Source organism: Salvelinus fontinalis, chromosome 33 (genome assembly GCF_029448725.1).
Source record: "Salvelinus fontinalis isolate EN_2023a chromosome 33, ASM2944872v1, whole genome shotgun sequence".
NCBI classification, from domain to species: Eukaryota; Metazoa; Chordata; class Actinopteri; order Salmoniformes; family Salmonidae; genus Salvelinus; species Salvelinus fontinalis.
In genome coordinates, this window is record NC_074697.1 from 13,184,952 (window position 1) to 13,204,185 (window position 19,234).

A 19,234-nucleotide genomic window follows, 5' to 3' on the forward strand; every position below is an offset into this window, starting at 1 on the left:
GAGAGACTGGGCTGATACAGGACAGGGAGAGAGACTGGGCTGATACAGGGAGAGAGACTGGGCTGATACAGGGAGAGAGACTGGGCTGATACAGGGAGAGAGACTGGGCTGGTACAGGACAGGGAGAGAGACTGGGCTGATACAGGACAGGGAGAGAGACTGGGCTGATACAGGGACAGGGAGAGAGACTGGGCTGATACAGGACAGGGAGAGAGACTGGGCTGATACAGGACAGGGAGAGAGACTGGGCTGATACAGAACAGGGAGAGAGACTGGGCTGATACAGAACAGGGAGAGAGACTGGGCTGATACAGGACAGGGAGAGAGACTGGGCTGATACAGGGAGACAGACTGGGCTGATACAGGACAGGGAGAGAGACTGGGCTGATACAGGGAGAGAGACTGGGCTGATACAGGACAGGGAGAGAGACTGGGCTGATACAGGGACAGGGAGAGAGACTGGGCTGATACAGGACAGGGAGAGAGACTGGGCTGATACAGGGACAGGGAGAGAGACTGGGCTGATACAGGGAGAGAGACTGGGCTGATACAGGACAGGGAGAGAGACTGGGCTGATACAGGGACAGGGAGAGAGACTGGGCTGATACAGGACAGGGAGAGAGACTGGGCTGATACAGGACAGGGAGAGAGACTGGGCTGATACAGGGAGAGATACTGGGCTGATACAGGGAGAGAGACTGGGCTGATACAGGACAGGGAGAGAGACCTGGGCTGATACAGGGACAGGGAGAGAGACTGGGCTGATACAGGACAGGGAGAGAGACTGGGCTGATACAGGGAGAGCGACTGGGCTGATACAGGGAGAGAGACTGGGCTGATACAGGGAGAGAGACTGGGCTGATACAGGGAGAGAGACTGGGCTGATACAGGACAGGGAGAGAGACTGGGCTGATACAGGGAGAGAGACTGGGCTGATACAGGGAGAGAGACTGGGCTGATACAGGGAGAGAGACTGGGCTGATACAGGGAGAGAGACTGGGCTGATACAGGGAGAGAGACTGGGCTGATACAGGGACAGGGAGAGAGACTGGGCTGGTACAGGACAGGGAGAGAGACTGGGCTGATACAGGACAGGGAGAGAGACTGGGCTGATACAGGACAGGGAGAGATACTGGGCTGATACAGGACAGGGAGAGATACTGGGCTGATACAGGACAGGGAGAGAGACTGGGCTGATACAGGGACAGGGAGAGAGACTGGGCTGATACAGGGAGAGAGACTGGGCTGATACAGGACAGGGAGAGAGACTGGGCTGATACAGGGAGAGAGACTGGGCTGATACAGGGAGAGAGACTGGGCTGATACAGGGAGAGAGACTGGGCTGATACAGGGAGAGAGACTGGGCTGATACAGGGAGAGAGACTGGGCTGATACAGGGAGAGAGACTGGGCTGGTACAGGACAGGGAGAGAGACTGGGCTGATACAGGACAGGGAGAGAGACTGGGATGATACAGGGACAGGGAGAGAGACTGGGCTGATACAGGACAGGGAGAGAGACTGGGCTGATACAGGACAGGGAGAGAGACTGGGCTGATACAGGACAGGGAGAGAGACTGGGCTGCTACAGGGAGAGAGACTGGGCTGATACAGGACAGGGAGAGAGACTGGGCTACTGGACAGGGAGAGAGACTGGGCTGATACAGGGAGAGAGACTGGGCTGATACAGGACAGGGAGAGAGACTGGGCTGATACAGGGACAGGGAGAGAGACTGGGCTGATACAGGACAGGGAGAGAGACTGGGCTGATACAGGACAGGGAGAGAGACTGGGCTGATACAGGGAGAGAGACTGGGCTGATACAGGGAGAGAGACTGGGCTGATACAGGACAGGGAGAGAGACCTGGGCTGATACAGGGACAGGGAGAGAGACTGGGCTGATACAGGACAGGGAGAGAGACTGGGCTGATACAGGGAGAGCGACTGGGCTGATACAGGGAGAGAGACTGGGCTGATACAGGGAGAGAGACTGGGCTGATACAGGGAGAGAGACTGGGCTGATACAGGACAGGGAGAGAGACTGGGCTGATACAGGGAGAGAGACTGGGCTGATACAGGGAGAGAGACTGGGCTGATACAGGGAGAGAGACTGGGCTGATACAGGGAGAGAGACTGGGCTGATACAGGGAGAGAGACTGGGCTGATACAGGGAGAGAGACTGGGCTGATACAGGGACAGGGAGAGAGACTGGGCTGGTACAGGACAGGGAGAGAGACTGGGCTGATACAGGACAGGGAGAGAGACTGGGCTGATACAGGACAGGGAGAGATACTGGGCTGATACAGGACAGGGAGAGATACTGGGCTGATACAGGACAGTGAGAGAGACTGGGCTGATACAGGGACAGGGAGAGAGACTGGGCTGATACAGGGAGAGAGACTGGGCTGATACAGGACAGGGAGAGAGACTGGGCTGATACAGGGAGAGAGACTGGGCTGATACAGGGAGAGAGACTGGGCTGATACAGGGAGAGAGACTGGGCTGATACAGGGAGAGAGACTGGGCTGATACAGGGAGAGAGACTGGGCTGATACAGGGAGAGAGACTGGGCTGATACAGGGAGAGAGACTGGGCTGATACAGGACAGGGAGAGAGACTGGGCTGATACAGGGAGAGAGACTGGGCTGATACCGGACAGTGAGAGAGACTGGGCTGATACAGGGAGAGAGACTGGGCTGATACAGGACAGGGAGAGAGACTGGGCTGATACAGGGACAGGGAGAGAGACTGGGCTGATACAGGACAGGGAGAGAGACTGGGCTGGTACAGGACAGGGAGAGAGACTGGGCTGATACAGGACAGGGAGAGAGACTGGGATGATACAGGGACAGGGAGAGAGACTGGGCTGATACAGGACAGGGAGAGAGACTTGGCTGATACAGGACAGGGAGAGAGACTGGGCTGATACAGAACAGGGAGAGAGACTGGGCTGATACAGGACAGGGAGAGAGACTGGGCTGATACAGGGAGAGAGACTGGGCTGATACAGGACAGGGAGAGAGACTGGGCTGATACAGGGACAGGGAGAGAGACTGGGCTGATACAGGGACAGGGAGAGAGACTGGGCTGATACAGGACAGGGAGAGAGACTGGGCTGATACAGGGACAGGGAGAGAGACTGGGCTGATTCAGGGAGAGAGACTGGGCTGATACAGGACAGGGAGAGAGACTGGGCTGAGACAGGGACAGGGAGAGAGACTGGGCTGATACAGGACAGGGAGAGAGACTGGGCTGATACAGGACAGGGAGAGAGACTTTGCTGATACAGGGAGAGAGACTGGGCTGATACAGGGAGAGAGACTGGGCTGATACAGGGAGAGAGACCTGGGCTGATACAGGGACAGGGAGATAGACTGGGCTGATACAGGACAGGGAGAGAGACTGGGCTGATACAGGGAGAGCGACTGGGCTGATACAGGGAGAGAGACTGGGCTGATACAGGGAGAGAGACTGGGCTGATACAGGGAGAGAGACTGGGCTGATACAGGACAGGGAGAGAGACTGGGCTGATACAGGACAGGGAGAGAGACTGGGCTGATACAGGGAGAGAGACTGGGCTGATACAGGGAGAGAGACCTGGGCTGATACAGGACAGGGAGAGAGACCTGGGCTGATACAGGGACAGGGAGAGAGACTGGGCTGATACAGGGAGAGAGACTGGGCTGATACAGGACAGGGAGAGAGACTGGGCTGATACAGGGAGAGAGACTGGGCTGATACAGGACAGGGAGAGAGACTGGGCTGATACAGGACAGGTATAGAGACTGGGCTGATACAGGGACAGGGAGAGAGACTGGGCTGATACAGGGACAGGGAGAGAGACTGGGCTGATACAGGGACAGGGAGAGAGACTGGGCTGATACAGGACAGGTAGAGAGACTGGGCTGATACAGGGACAGGGAGAGAGACTGGGCTGATACAGGGAGAGAGACTGGGCTGATACAGGACAGGTAGAGAGACTGGGCTGATACAGGGACAGGGAGAGAGACTGGGCTGATACAGGGAGAGAGACTGGGCTGATACAGGGAGAGAGACTGGGCTGATACAAAGTTCAATAAAAAAAGGTGGAGTTCCCCTTTTATTTTCTTCTCTCACTCATAGGTCCATGATTAACTTGTGTGTGCTAAGAAATAAACAGAAAGCAAAACCTATTTTCGTTAGCATAAAGAATTCACATTAAACACATATACACATATATACATATATATCTGATCATTTCAATACACATTTTTATTTTTTTATTTTATTTTTATTTTACCGTTATTTTACCAGGTAAGTTGACTGAGAACACGTTCTCATTTGCAGCAACGACCTGGGGAATAGTTACAGGGGAGAGGAGGGGGATGAATGAGCCAATTGTAAACTGGGGATTATTAGGTGACCATGATGGTTTGAGGGCCAGATTGGGAATTTATGAAAAAATCCCAACACATATCCACACGTGGCGACAACTCAACACTCTAATTACACAGCAGCGCGTCTTAAAATCTATACCCAGGAAATAGGAAGTACAATGTAAACAATAGTTGAGGTTAATCACATTGGATACTGTGACGCAAACATAACAGAAATCAAAGGATACGTGCAGGAGAGTTCTTTAAGGTGACAGACCCCGCCTATTAGTGTATTGCTGCCACCTACTGTACGGGTAGTGAACACGTTTTTTAAAATATACTTTTTGGGAAAGGTGGTGAGTATAAACTTAATTGACAATACAAAAATTTAATAAATCTCCCTCAAATCCTTCAGTGATAATCCAAATCACAGCCCGACGTGGGAGAATTATTCCCAACGTAGTTGGTTGGTACCGAGACACAAGGACCGCGGGTAAGGAGGCAGGGTAAGGATGCAGGGTAAGGAGGTAGGGTAAGGATGCAGGGTAAGGAGGTAGGGTAAGGATGCAGGGTAAGGAGGCAGGGTAAGGAGGCAGGGTGAGGAGGCAGGGTAAGGAGGCAGGGTAAGGAGGCAGGGTAAGGAGGCAGGGTAAGGATGCAGGGTAAGGATGCAGGGTGAGGATGCAGGGTGAGGAGGCAGGGTAAGGATGCAGGGTAAGGAGGCAGGGTGAGGAGGCAGGGTAGGAAGGCAGGGTGAGGAGGCAGGGTGAGGAGGCAGGGTGAGGAGGCAGGGTAAGGAGGCAGGGTGAGGAGGCAGGGTGAGGAGGCAGGGTGAGGAGGCAGGGTGAGGAGGCAGGGTGAGGAGGCAGGGTGAGGAGGCAGGGTAAGGAGGCAGGGTGAGGAGGCAGGGTGAGGAGGCAGGGTGAGGAGGCAGGGTAAGGAGGCAGGGTAAGGAGGCAGGGTGAGGAGGCAGGGTAAGGAGGCAGGGTGAGGAGGCAGGGTGAGGAGGCAGGGTGAGGAGGCAGGGTAAGGAGGCAGGGTAAGGAGGCAGGGTAAGGAGGCAGGGTAAGGAGGCAGGTGCTCAGAGCATGGAGATGTATAGATGTCTCTAGTGGACAAAAGCCTATATAACATGGGCAGCACCATTAAAAAGCCTGTATAACATGGCACCATTAAAGAGCCTATATAACATGGGCTGGACCATTAAAGAGCCTGTATAACATGGCACCATTAAAGAGCCTGTATAACATGGGCTGCACCATTAAAGAGCCTGTATAACATGGGCAGCACCATTAAAGAGCCTGTATAACATGGGCAGCACCATTAAAGAGCCTGTATAACATGGGCTGCACCATTAAAGAGCCTGTATAACATGGGCAGCACCATTAAAGAGCCTGTATAACATGGGCAGCACCATTAAAGAGCCTGTATAACATGGCACCATTAAAGAGCCTGTATAACATGGGCAGCACCATTAAAGAGCCTGTATAACATGGGCAGCACCATTAAAGAGCCTGTATAACATGGCACCATTAAAGAGCCTGTATAACATGGCACCATTAAAGAGCCTGTATAACATGGCACCATTAAAGAGCCTGTATAACATGGCACCATTAAAGAGCCTGTATAACATGGCACCATTAAAGAGCCTGTATAACATGGCACCATTAAAGAGCCTGTATAACATGGCACCATTAAAGAGCCTGTATAACATGGCACCATTAAAGAGCCTGTATAACATGGCACCATTAAAGAGCCTGTATAACATGGGCAGCACCATTAAAGAGCCTGTATAACATGGGCAGCACCATTAAAGAGCCTGTATAACATGGGCAGCACCATTAAAGAGCCTGTATAACATGGCACCATTAAAGAGCCTGTATAACATGGCACCATTAAAGAGCCTGTATAACATGGGCAGCACCATTAAAGAGCCTGTATAACATGGGCAGCACCATTAAAGAGCCTATATAACATGGCACCATTAAAGAGCCTGTATAACATGGGCAGCACCATTAAAGAGCCTGTATAACATGGGCAGCACCATTAAAGAGCCTGTATAACATGGCACCATTAAAGAGCCTGTATAACATGGGCAGCACCATTAAAGAGCCTGTATAACATGGGCAGCACCATTAAAGAGCCTGTATAACATGGCACCATTAAAGAGCCTGTATAACATGGCACCATTAAAGAGCCTGTATAACATGGCACCATTAAAGAGCCTGTATAACATGGGCAGCACCATTAAAGAGCCTGTATAACATGGCACCATTAAAGAGCCTGTATAACATGGCACCATTAAAGAGCCTGTATAACATGGCACCATTAAAGAGCCTGTATAACATGGCACCATTAAAGAGCCTGTATAACATGGCACCATTAAAGAGCCTGTATAACATGGCACCATTAAAGAGCCTGTATAACATGGGCAGCACCATTAAAGAGCCTGTATAACATGGGCAGCACCATTAAAGAGCCTGTATAACATGGCACCATTAAAGAGCCTGTATAACATGGCACCATTAAAGAGCCTGTATAACATGGGCACCATTAAAGAGCCTGTATAACATGGCACCATTAAAGAGCCTGTATAACATGGGCAGCACCATTAAAGAGCCTGTATAACATGGGCTGCACCATTAAAGAGCCTGTATAACATGGGCAGCACCATTAAAGAGCCTGTATAACATGGGCAGCACCATTAAAGAGCCTATATAACATGGCACCATTAAAGAGCCTGTATAACATGGGCAGCACCATTAAAGAGCCTGTATAACATGGGCAGCACCATTAAAGAGCCTGTATAACATGGCACCATTAAAGAGCCTGTATAACATGGCACCATTAAAGAGCCTGTATAACATGGGCAGCACCATTAAAGAGCCTGTATAACATGGCACCATTAAAGAGCCTGTATAACATGGCACCATTAAAGAGCCTGTATAACATGGGCTGCACTATTAAAGAGTGATACATTGGGATCTCTACACATCTCTATAGCTCAGAGGTACCTGCAATTAAAGGAGCAGTTCGTTTAAAAGTGTGAGATTTTTTTTGTTGTTGCCTTTTTTACAATGTCGTTAGATGCTTTTTTTGACCTTCCGCGAAGATCTCCACTATACACCATCTTTACACAATACACACCATCTTTACACAATACACCACCATCTTTACATTATACACCATCTTTACATAATAACCATCTTTACATAATACACCATCTTTACACAATACACACCATTTTTACATAATACACCATCTTTACACAATACACCATCTTTACATAATACACCATCTTTACATAATACACCATCTTTACATTATACACCATCTTTACACAATACACACCATCTTTACATAATACACCATCTTTACATAATACACCATCTTTACATAATACACCATCTTTACACAATACACACCATCTTTACATAATACACCATCTTTACATAATACACCATCTTTACACAATACACACCATCTTTACACAATACACACCATCTTTACATTACACACCATCTTTACACAATAACCATCTTTACATAATACACCATCTTTACACAATACACTATCTTTACATAATACACCATCTTTACACAATACACTATCTTTACATAATACACCATCTTTACACAATACACTATCTTTACATAATACACCATCTTTACACAATACACTATCTTTACATAATACACCATCTTTACATAATACACCATCTTTACATTATACACCATCTTTACATTATACACCATCTTTACACAATACACTATCTTTACATAATACACCATCTTTACATAATACACCATCTTTACATTATACACCATCTTTACATTATACACCATCTTTACACAATACACTATCTTTACATAATACACCATCTTTACATAATACACCATCTTTACATAATACACCATTTTTACATAATACACTATCTTTACATTACACACCATCTTTACATTATACACTATCTTTACATTACACACCATCTTTACATTACACGCCATCTTTACATAATACACCATCTTTACATAATACACTATCTTTACATTACACAACATCTTTACGTAATACACCATCTTCACCTGTATTCAGCATTTCACTGTGAGGTCTACTACACCTGTTGTATTCAGCATTTCACTGTGAGGTCTACTACACCTGTTGTATTCAGCATTTCACTGTGAGGTCTACTACACCTGTTGTATTCAGCATTTCACTGTGAGGTCTACTACACCTGTTGTATTCAGCATTTCACTGTGAGGTCTACTACACCTGTTGTATTCAGCATTTCACTGTGAGGTCTACTACACCTGTTGTATTCAGCATTTCACTGAGGTCTACACCTGTTGTATTCAGCATTTCACTGTGAGGTCTACTACACCTGTTGTATTCAGCATTTCACTGTGAGGTCTACTACACCTGTTGTATTCAGCATTTCACTGTGAGGTCTACTACACCTGTTGTATTCAGCATTTCACTGAGGTCTACACCTGTTGTATTCAGCATTTCACTGTGAGGTCTACTACACCTGTTGTATTCAGCATTTCACTGTGAGGTCTACTACACCTGTTGTATTCAGCATTTCACTGTGAGGTCTACTACACCTGTTGTATTCAGCATTTCACTGTAAGGTCCACTACACCTGTTGTATTCAGCATTTCACTGTGAGGTCTACTACACCTGTTGTATTCAGCATTTCACTGTGAGGTCTACTACACCTGTTGTATTCAGCGTTTCACTGTGAGGTCTACTACACCTGTTGTATTTAGCATTTCACTGTGAGGTCTACTACACCTGTTGTATTCAGCATTTCACTGTGAGGTCTACTACACCTGTTGTATTCAGCATTTCACTGTGAGGTCTACTACACCTGTTGTATTCAGCATTTCACTGTGAGGTCTACTACACCTGTTGTATTCAGCATTTCACTGTGAGGTCTACACCTGTTGTATTCAGCATTTCACTGTGAGGTCTACACCTGTTGTATTCAGCATTTCACTGTGAGGTCTACTACACCTGTTGTATTCAGTATTTCACTGTGAGGTCTACTACACCTGTTGTATTCAGCATTTCACTGTGAGGTCTACTACACCTGTTGTATTCAGCATTTCACTGTGAGGTCTACTACACCTGTTGTATTCAGTATTTCACTGTGAGGTCTACTACACCTGTTGTATTCAGCATTTCACTGTGAGGTCTACTACACCTGTTGTATTCAGCATTTCACTGTGAGGTCTACTACACCTGTTGTATTCAGCATTTCACTGTGAGGTCTACTACACCTGTTGTATTCAGCATTTCACTGTGAGGTCTACAGCTGTTGTATTCAGCAGTTCACTGTAAGGTCTACTACACCTGTTGTATTCAGCATTTCACTGTGAGGTCTACTACACCTGTTGTATTCAGCATTTCACTGTAAGGTCTACTACACCTGTTGTATTCAGCATTTCACTGTAAGGTCTACTACACCTGTTGTATTCAGCATTTCACTGTGAGGTCTACTACACCTGTTGTATTCAGCATTTCACTGTAATGTCTACTACACCTGTTGTATTCAGCATTTCACTGTGAGGTCTACTACACCTGTTGTATTCAGCATTTCACTGTGAGGTCTACTACACCTGTTGTATTCAGCATTTCACTGTGAGGTCTACTACACCTGTTGTATTCAGCATTTCACTGTGAGGTCTACTACACCTGTGGTATTCAGAATTTCACTGTGAGGTCTACTACACCTGTTGTATTCAGCATTTCACTGTGAGGTCTACTACACCTGTTGTATTCAGCATTTCACTGTGAGGTCTACTACACCTGTTGTATTCAGCATTTCACTGTGAGGTCTACTACACCTGTTGTATTCAGCATTTCACTGTGAGGTCTACTACACCTGTTGTACTCAGCATTTCACTGTGAGGTCTATTACACCTGTTGTATTCAGCATTTCACTGTGAGGTCTACTACACCTGTTGTATTCAGCATTTCACTGTGAGGTCTACTACACCTGTTGTATTCAGTATTTCACCTGTTGTATTCAGCATTTCACTGTAAGGTCTACTACACCTGTTGTATTCAGCATTTCACTGTGAGGTCTACTACACCTGTTGTATTCAGCATTTCACTGTGAGGTCTACTACACCTGTTGTATTCAGCATTTCACTGTGAGGTCTACTACACCTGTTGTATTCAGCATTTCACTGTGAGGTCTACTACACCTGTTGTATTCAGCATTTCACTGTGAGGTCTACTACATCTGTTGTATTCAGCATTTCACTGTGAGGTCTACTATACCTGTTGTATTCAGCATTTCACTGTGAGGTCTACTACACCTGTTGTATTCAGCATTTCACTGTGAGGTCTACTACATCTGTTGTATTCAGCATTTCACTGTGAGGTCTACTACACCTGTTGTATTCAGCATTTCACTGTGAGGTCTACTACACCTGTTGTATTCAGCATTTCACTGTGAGGTCTACTACACCTGTTGTATTCAGCATTTCACTGTAAGATCTACTACACCTGTTGTATTCAGCATTTCACTGTGAGGTCTACTACACCTGCTGTATTCAGCATTTCACTGTGAGGTCTACTACACCTGTTGTATTCAGCATTTCACTGTGAGGTCTACACCTGTTGTATTCAGCATTTCACTGTGAGGTCTACTACACCTGTTGTATTCAGCATTTCACTGTAAGATCTACTACACCTGTTGTATTCAGCATTTCACTGTGAGGTCTACTACACCTGCTGTATTCAGCATTTCACTGTGAGGTCTACTACACCTGTTGTATTCAGCATTTCACTGTAAGGTCTACTACACCTGCTGTATTCAGCATTTCACTGTAAGGTCTACTACACCTGTTGTATTCAGCATTTCACTGTGAGGTCTACTACACCTGTTGTATTCAGCATTTCACTGTAAGATCTACTACACCTGTTGTATTCAGCATTTCACTGTGAGGTCTACTACACCTGTTGTATTCAGCATTTCACTGTAAGATCTACTACACCTGTTGTATTCAGCATTTCACTGTGAGGTCTACTACACCTGCTGTATTCAGCATTTCACTGTGAGGTCTACTACACCTGTTGTATTCAGCATTTCACTGTAAGGTCTACTACACCTGTTGTATTCAGCATTTCACTGTGAGGTCTACTACACCTGTTGTATTCAGCATTTCACTGTAAGATCTACTACACCTGTTGTATTCAGCATTTCACTGTGAGGTCTACTACACCTGCTGTATTCAGCATTTCACTGTGAGGTCTACTACACCTGTTGTATTCAGCATTTCACTGTAAGGTCTACTACACCTGCTGTATTCAGCATTTCACTGTAAGGTCTACTACATCTGTTGTATTCAGCATTTCATTGTAAGGTCTACTACACCTGTTGTATTCAGCATTTCACTGTGAGGTCTACTACACCTGTTGTATTCAGCATTTCACTGTGAGGTCTACTACACCTGTTGTATTCAGCATTTCACTGTAAGGTCTACCTACACCTGTTGTATTCAGCATTTCACTGTAAGGTCTACTACACCTGTTGTATTCAGCATTTCACTGTGAGGTCTACTACACCTGTTGTATTCAGCATTTCACTGTGAGGTCTACTACACCTGTTGTATTCAGCATTTCACTGTGAGGTCTACTACACCTGTTGTATTCAGCATTTCACTGTGAGGTCTACTACACCTGTTGTATTCAGCATTTCACTGTGAGGTCTACTACACCTGTTGTATTCAGCATTTCACTGTGAGGTCTACTACACCTGTTGTATTCAGCATTTCACTGTGAGGTCTACTACACCTGTTGTATTCAGCATTTCACTGTGAGGTCTACTACACCTGTTGTATTCAGCATTTCACTGTAAGGTCTACTACACCTGTTGTATTCAGCATTTCACTGTGAGGTCTACTACACCTGTTGTATTCAGCATTTCACTGTGAGGTCTACTACACCTGTTGTATTCAGCATTTCACTGTGAGGTCTACTACACCTGTTGTATTCAGCATTTCACTGTGAGGTCTACTACACCTGTTGTATTCAGCATTTCACTGTGAGGTCTACTACACCTGTTGTATTCAGCATTTCACTGTGAGGTCTACTACACCTGTTGTATTCAGCATTTCACTGTGAGGTCTACTACACCTGTTGTATTCAGCATTTCACTGTGAGGTCTACTACACCTGTTGTATTCAGCATTTCACTGTGAGGTCTACTACACCTGTTGTATTCAGCATTTCACTGTAAGGTCTACTACACCTGTTGTATTCAGCATTTCACTGTAAGGTCTACTACACCTGTTGTATTCAGCATTTCACTGTGAGGTCTACTACACCTGTTGTATTCAGCATTTCACTGTAATGTCTACTACACCTGTTGTATTCAGCATTTCACTGTAAGGTCTACTACACCTGTTGTATTCAGCATTTCACTGTGAGGTCTACTACACCTGTTGTATTCGGCATTTCACTGTGAGGTCTACTACACCTGTTGTATTCAGCATTTCACTGTAAGGTCTACTACACCTGTTGTATTCAGCATTTCACTGTGAGGTCTACTACACCTGTTGTATTCAGTATTTCACCTGTTGTATTCAGCATTTCACTGTAAGGTCTACTACACCTGTTGTATTCAGCATTTCACTGTGAGGTCTACTACACCTGTTGTATTCAGCATTTCACTGTGAGGTCTACTACATCTGTTGTATTCAGCATTTCACTGTGAGGTCTACTATACCTGTTGTATTCAGCATTTCACTGTGAGGTCTACTACACCTGTTGTATTCAGCATTTCACTGTGAGGTCTACTACATCTGTTGTATTCAGCATTTCACTGTGAGGTCTACTACACCTGTTGTATTCAGCATTTCACTGTAAGGTCTACTACACCTGTTGTATTCAGCATTTCACTGTAAGGTCTACTACACCTGTTGTATTCAGCATTTCACTGTAAGGTCTACTACACCTGTTGTATTCAGCATTTCACTGTGAGGTCTACTACACCTGTTGTATTCAGCATTTCACTGTGAGGTCTACTATACCTGTTGTATTCAGCATTTCACTGTGAGTTCTACTACACCTGTTGTATTCAGCATTTCACTGTGAGGTCTACTACACCTGTTGTATTCAGCATTTCACTGTGAGGTCTACTACACCTGTTGTATTCAGCATTTCACTGTGAGGTCTACTACACCTGTTGTATTCAGCATTTCACTGTGAGGTCTACAACACCTGTTGTATTCAGCATTTCACTGTAAGGTCTACTACACCTGTTGTATTCAGCATTTCACTGTAAGGTCTACTACATCTGTTGTATTCAGCATTTCACTGTGAGGTCTACTACACCTGTTGTATTCAGCATTTCACTGTGAGGTCTACTACACCTGTTGTATTCAGCATTTCACTGTGAGGTCTACTACACCTGTTGTATTCAGCATTTCACTGTGAGGTCTACTACACCTGTTGTATTCAGCATTTCACTGTAAGGTCTACTACACCTGTTGTATTCAGCATTTCACTGTGAGGTCTACTACACCTGTTGTATTCAGCATTTCACTGTGAGGTCCACTACACCTGTTGTATTCAGCATTTCACTGTGAGGTCTACTACACCTGTTGTATTCAGCATTTCACTGTAAGGTCTACTACACCTGTTGTATTCAGCATTTCACTGTGAGGTCTACTACACCTGTTGTATTCAGCATTTCACTGTAAGGTCTACTACACCTGTTGTATTCAGCATTTCACTGAGGTCTACACCTGTTGTATTCAGCATTTCACTGTAATGTCTACTACACCTGTTGTATTCAGCATTTCACTGTGAGGTCTACACCTGTTGTATTCAGCATTTCACTGTGAGGTCTACTACACCTGTTGTATTCAGCATTTCACTGTGAGGTCTACTACACCTGTTGTATTCAGCATTTCACTGTAAGGTCTACTACACCTGTTGTATTCAGCATTTCACTGTGAGGTCTACTACACCTGTTGTATTCAGCATTTCACTGTGAGGTCTACTACACCTGTTGTATTCAGCATTTCACTGTAAGGTCTACTACACCAACACATGACAACACAACATGGTAGCAACACAAAACATGGTACAAACATTATTGGGCTCAGACAACAGCACAAAGAGCAAGAAGGTAGAGACAACAAACGTCCTGCAAAGCAGCCACAACTGTCAGTAAGAGTGTCCATTATTGAGTCTTTGAATGAAGAGATGGAGATAAAACTGTCCAGATTGAGTGTTTGTTGTAGCTCGTTCCAGTCGCCAGCTGCAGTGAACTGAAAAGACGAGCGACCCAGGGATGAGTGTGCTTTGAGGACCTTTAACAGAATGTGACTGGCAGAACGGGTGTTGTGTGTGGAGGATGAGGGCTGCAGTAGATATCTCAGATAGGGGGGGAGTGAGGCCTAAGAGGGTTTTATTAATAAGCATCAACCATTGAGTCTTGCGACGGGTATACAGAGAGGACCAGTTTACAGAGGAGTACAGAGTGCAGTGATGTGTCCCATAAGGAGCATTGGTGGCAAATCTGATGGCCGAATGGTAAAGAACATCTAGCCGCTCGAGAGCACCCTTACCTGCCGATCTATAAACGATGTCTCCGTAATCTAGAATGGGTAGGATGGTCATCTGAATCGGGGTTAGTTTGGCAGCTGGAGTGAAAGAGGAGCGATTACGATAGAGGAAACCAAGTCTAGATTTAACTTTAGCCTGCAGCTTTGATATGTGCTGAGAGAAGGACAATGTACCGTCTAGCCATACTCCCAAGTACTTGTATGAGGTGACTACCTCAAGCTCTAAACCCTCAGAGGTAGTAATCACACCGGCGGGGAGAGGGGCATTCTTCTTACCAAACCACATGACCTTTGTTTTGGAGGGGTTCAGAACAAGGTTAAGGGTAGAGAAAGCTATTGACCAGGACTCACCCTATATAGTGCCCTACTATTGATCAGGGCCCACCCTATATAGTGCCCTACTATTGACCAGGGCCCACCCTATATAGTGCCCTACTATTGACCAGGACTCACCCTATATAGTGCCCTACTATTGATCAGGACTCACCCTATATAGTGCCCTACTATTGATCAGGGCCCACCCTATATAGTGCCCTACTATTGACCAGGACTCACCCTATATAGTGCCCTACTATTGACCATGGCCCACCCTATATAGTGCTCTACTATTGACCAGGGCCCACCCTATATAGTGCGCTATTATTGACCAGGGCCCACCCTATATAGTGCCCTATTATTGACCAGGGCCCACCCTATATAGTGCCCTATTATTGACCAGGGCCCACCCTATGCCCTACTATTGACCAGGGCCCACCCTATGCCCTACTATTGACCAGGGCCCACCCAATGCCCTACTATTGACCAGGGCCCACCCTATGCCCTACTATTGACCAGGACTCACCCTATATAGTGCCCTACTATTGACCAGGGCCCACCCTGAGCCCTACTATTGACCAGGGCCCACCCTATGCCCTACTGTATGTATTGTCCTATAGGCCATTTGGGACACAGGCTATAATCCTGCCTTTGCCTCTTCTCTCTGTGATGTCATCAGGGCCTCTCCAGGGTCTCTCCGGCCTGTCCTCCAAAGCTGGGCCAGGGTCCCTCCCCCCTGACCCAGCTCTGACCCCTGGGATGGGGCATGGTCTGGGGCCAGGAGGTCAAAGGTCAGAGATGCCTCGCCCCGCTCAGCAGGTGGTCTATGTCTTCACTACCAGCCTGGCCAACAGGTGAGACATGCACACACACCTCACGTGGTGAGATAAGAGGCTCTTCACACAAAAATGCTGAGCAGAAAAGTGCACGAATTGAACGTTTATAGTACCCCTAAAAATGTTTATTTTGTACTAAAATGACTAAACAACAGGTGAAGTAGTACCCCTAACCCAGGTGAAGTAGTACCCCTAACCCAGGTGAAGTAGTACCCCTAACCCAGGTGAAGTAGTACCCCTAACCCAGGTGAAGTAGTACCCCTAACCCAGGTGAAATAATACCCCCTAACCCAGGTGAAGTAGTACCCCTAACCCAGGTGAAGTAGTACCCCTAACCCAGGTGAAATAATACCCCTAGTAGTACCCCTAACCCAGGTGAAGTAGTACCCCTAACCCAGGTGAAGTAGTACCCCTAACCCAGGTGAAGTAATACCCCCTAACCCAGGTGAAGTAGTACCCCTAACCCAGGTGAAGTAATACCCCTAACCCAGGTGAAGTAGTACCCCCTAACCCAGTTGAAGTAGTACCCCCTAACCCAGGTGAAGTAATACCCCTAACCCAGGTGAAGTAGTACCCCTAACCCAGGTGAAGTAATACCCCCTAACCCAGGTGAAGTAGTACCCCTAACCCAGGTGAAGTAATACCCCTAACCCAGGTGAAGTAGTACCCCTAACCCAGGTGAAGTAATACCCCCTAACCCAGGTGAAGTAGTACCCCCTAACCCAGGTGAAGTAGTACCCCCTAACCCAGGTGAAGTAGTACCCACTAACCCAGGTGAAGTAGTACCCCTAACCCAGGTGAAGTAATACCCCTAGTAGTACCCCTAACCCAGGTGAAGTAGTACCCCTAGTAGTACCCCTAACCCAGGTGAAGTAATACCCCTAACCTAGGTGAAGTAGTACCCCTAACCCAGGTGAAGTAGTACCCCTAACCCAGGTGAAGTAGTACCCCCTAACCCAGGTGAAGTAATACCCCTAACCCAGGTGAAGTAATACCCCTAACCCAGGTGAAGTAGTACCCCTAACCCAGGTGAAGTAATACCCCTAACCCAGGTGAAGTAGTACCCCCTAACCCAGGTGAAGTAGTACCCCCTAACCCAGGTGAAGTAATACCCCTAACCCAGGTGAAGTAGTACCCCTAACCCAGGTGAAGTAATACCCCCTAACCCAGGTGAAGTAGTACCCCCTAACCCAGGTGAAGTAGTACCCACTAACCCAGGTGAAGTAGTACCCCTAACCCAGGTGAAGTAATACCTCTAGTAGTACCCCTAACCCAGGTGAAGTAGTACCCCTAGTAGTACCCCTAACCCAGGTGAAGTAATACCCCTAACCCAGGTGAAGTAGTACCCCTAACCCAGGTGAAGTAGTACCCCCTAACCCAGGTGAAGTAATACCCCTAACCCAGGTGAAGTAGTACCCCTAACCCAGGTGAAGTAGTACCCCTAACCCAGGTGAAGTAGTACCCCTAACCCAGGTGAAGTAGTACCCCTAACCCAGGTGAAGTAGTACCCCTAGTAGTACCCCTAACCCAGGTGAAGTAGTACCCCTAGTAGTACCCCTAGTAGTACCCCTAACCCAGGTGAAGTAATACCCCTAACCCAGGTGAAGTAATACCCCTAACCCAGGTGAAGTAATACCCCTAACCCAGGTGAAGTAGTACCCCTAACCCAGGTGAAGTAGTACCCCTAACCCAGGTGAAGTAGTACTCCTAACCCAGGTGAAGTAATACCCCCTAACCCAGGTGAAGTAGTACCCCTAACCCAGGTGAAGTAATACCCCTAGTAGTACCCCTAACCCAGGTGAAGTAGTACCCCTAACCCAGGTGAAGTAGTACCCCCTAACCCAGGTGAAGTAGTACCCCTAGTAGTACCCCTAACCCAGGTGAAGTAATACCCCTAACCCAGGTGAAGTAGTACCCCCTAACCCAGGTGAAGTAATACCCCTAGTAGTACCCCCTAACCCAGGTGAAGTAATACCCCTAGTAGTACCCCTAAACCAGGTGAAGTAGTGCCCCTAGTAATACCCCTAACCCAGGTGAAGTAGTACCCCTAACCCAGGTGAAGTAGTACCCCTAACCCAGGTGAAGTAGTACCCCTAACCCAGGTGAAGTAATACCCCCTAACCCAGGTGAAGTAGTACCCCTAACCCAGGTGAAGTAATACCCCTAGTAGTACCCCTAACCCAGGTGAAGTAGTACCCCTAACCCAGGTGAAGTAGTACCCCCTAACCCAGGTGAAGTAGTACCCCTAGTAGTACCCCTAACCCAGGTGAAGTAATACCCCTAACCCAGGTGAAGTAGTACCCCCTAACCCAGGTGAAGTAATACCCCTAGTAGTACCCCCTAACCCAGGTGAAGTAATACCCCTAGTAGTACCCCTAAACCAGGTGAAGTAGTGCCCCTAGTAATACCCCTAACCCAGGTGAAGTAGTACCCCTAACCCAGGTGAAGTAGTACCCCCTAACCCAGGTGAAGTAGTACCCCTAGTAGTACCCCCTAACCCAGGTGAAGTAATACCCCTAACCCAGGTGAAGTAGTACCCCTAACCCAGGTGAAGTAGTACCCCCTAACCCAGGTGAAGTAATACCCCTAGTAGTACCCCCTAACCCAGGTGAAGTAATACCCCTAACCCAGGTGAAGTAATACCCCTAGTAGTACCCCCTAACCCAGGTGAAGTAATACCCCTAACCCAGGTGAAGTAATACCCCTAACCCAGGTGAAGTAATACCCCTAACCCAGGTGAAGTAGTACCCCCTAACCCAGGTGAAGTAATACCCCTAGTAGTACCCCTAGTAGTACCCCTAACCCAGGTGAAGTAATACCCCTAACCCAGGTGAAGTAATACCCCTAACCCAGGTGAAGTAATACCCCTAACCCAGGTGAAGTAGTACCCCTAACCCAGGTGAAGTAGTACCCCCTAACCCAGGTGAAGTAGTACCCCCTAACCCAGGTGAAGTAGTACCCCTAGTAGTACCCCCTAACCCAGGTGAAGTAGTACCCCCTAACCCAGGTGAAGTAGTACCCCCTAACCCAGGTGAAGTAGTACCCCTAGTAGTACCCCTAACCCAGGTGAAGTAGTACCCCTAGTAGTACCCCCTAACCCAGGTGAAGTTGTACCCCCTAACCCAGGTGAAGTAGTACCCCTAGT

At 46.9% G+C, this 19,234-nt stretch overlaps 1 protein-coding gene across 2 annotated transcripts in view; it reads left to right on the plus strand.

Annotated features, from left to right (window-relative positions):
* Nucleotides 1-19,234, plus strand: part of bcl9l (bcl9 like) — a 305,409-nt gene that overhangs the window by 110,085 nt on the left and 176,090 nt on the right. For both annotated transcript variants that reach the window (XM_055895132.1, XM_055895133.1), the window contains exon 5: nucleotides 15,933-16,107. In XM_055895132.1, the coding sequence (XP_055751107.1) occupies nucleotides 15,933-16,107 (175 nt within the window). The remainder of the gene's footprint in view (nucleotides 1-15,932; nucleotides 16,108-19,234) is intronic.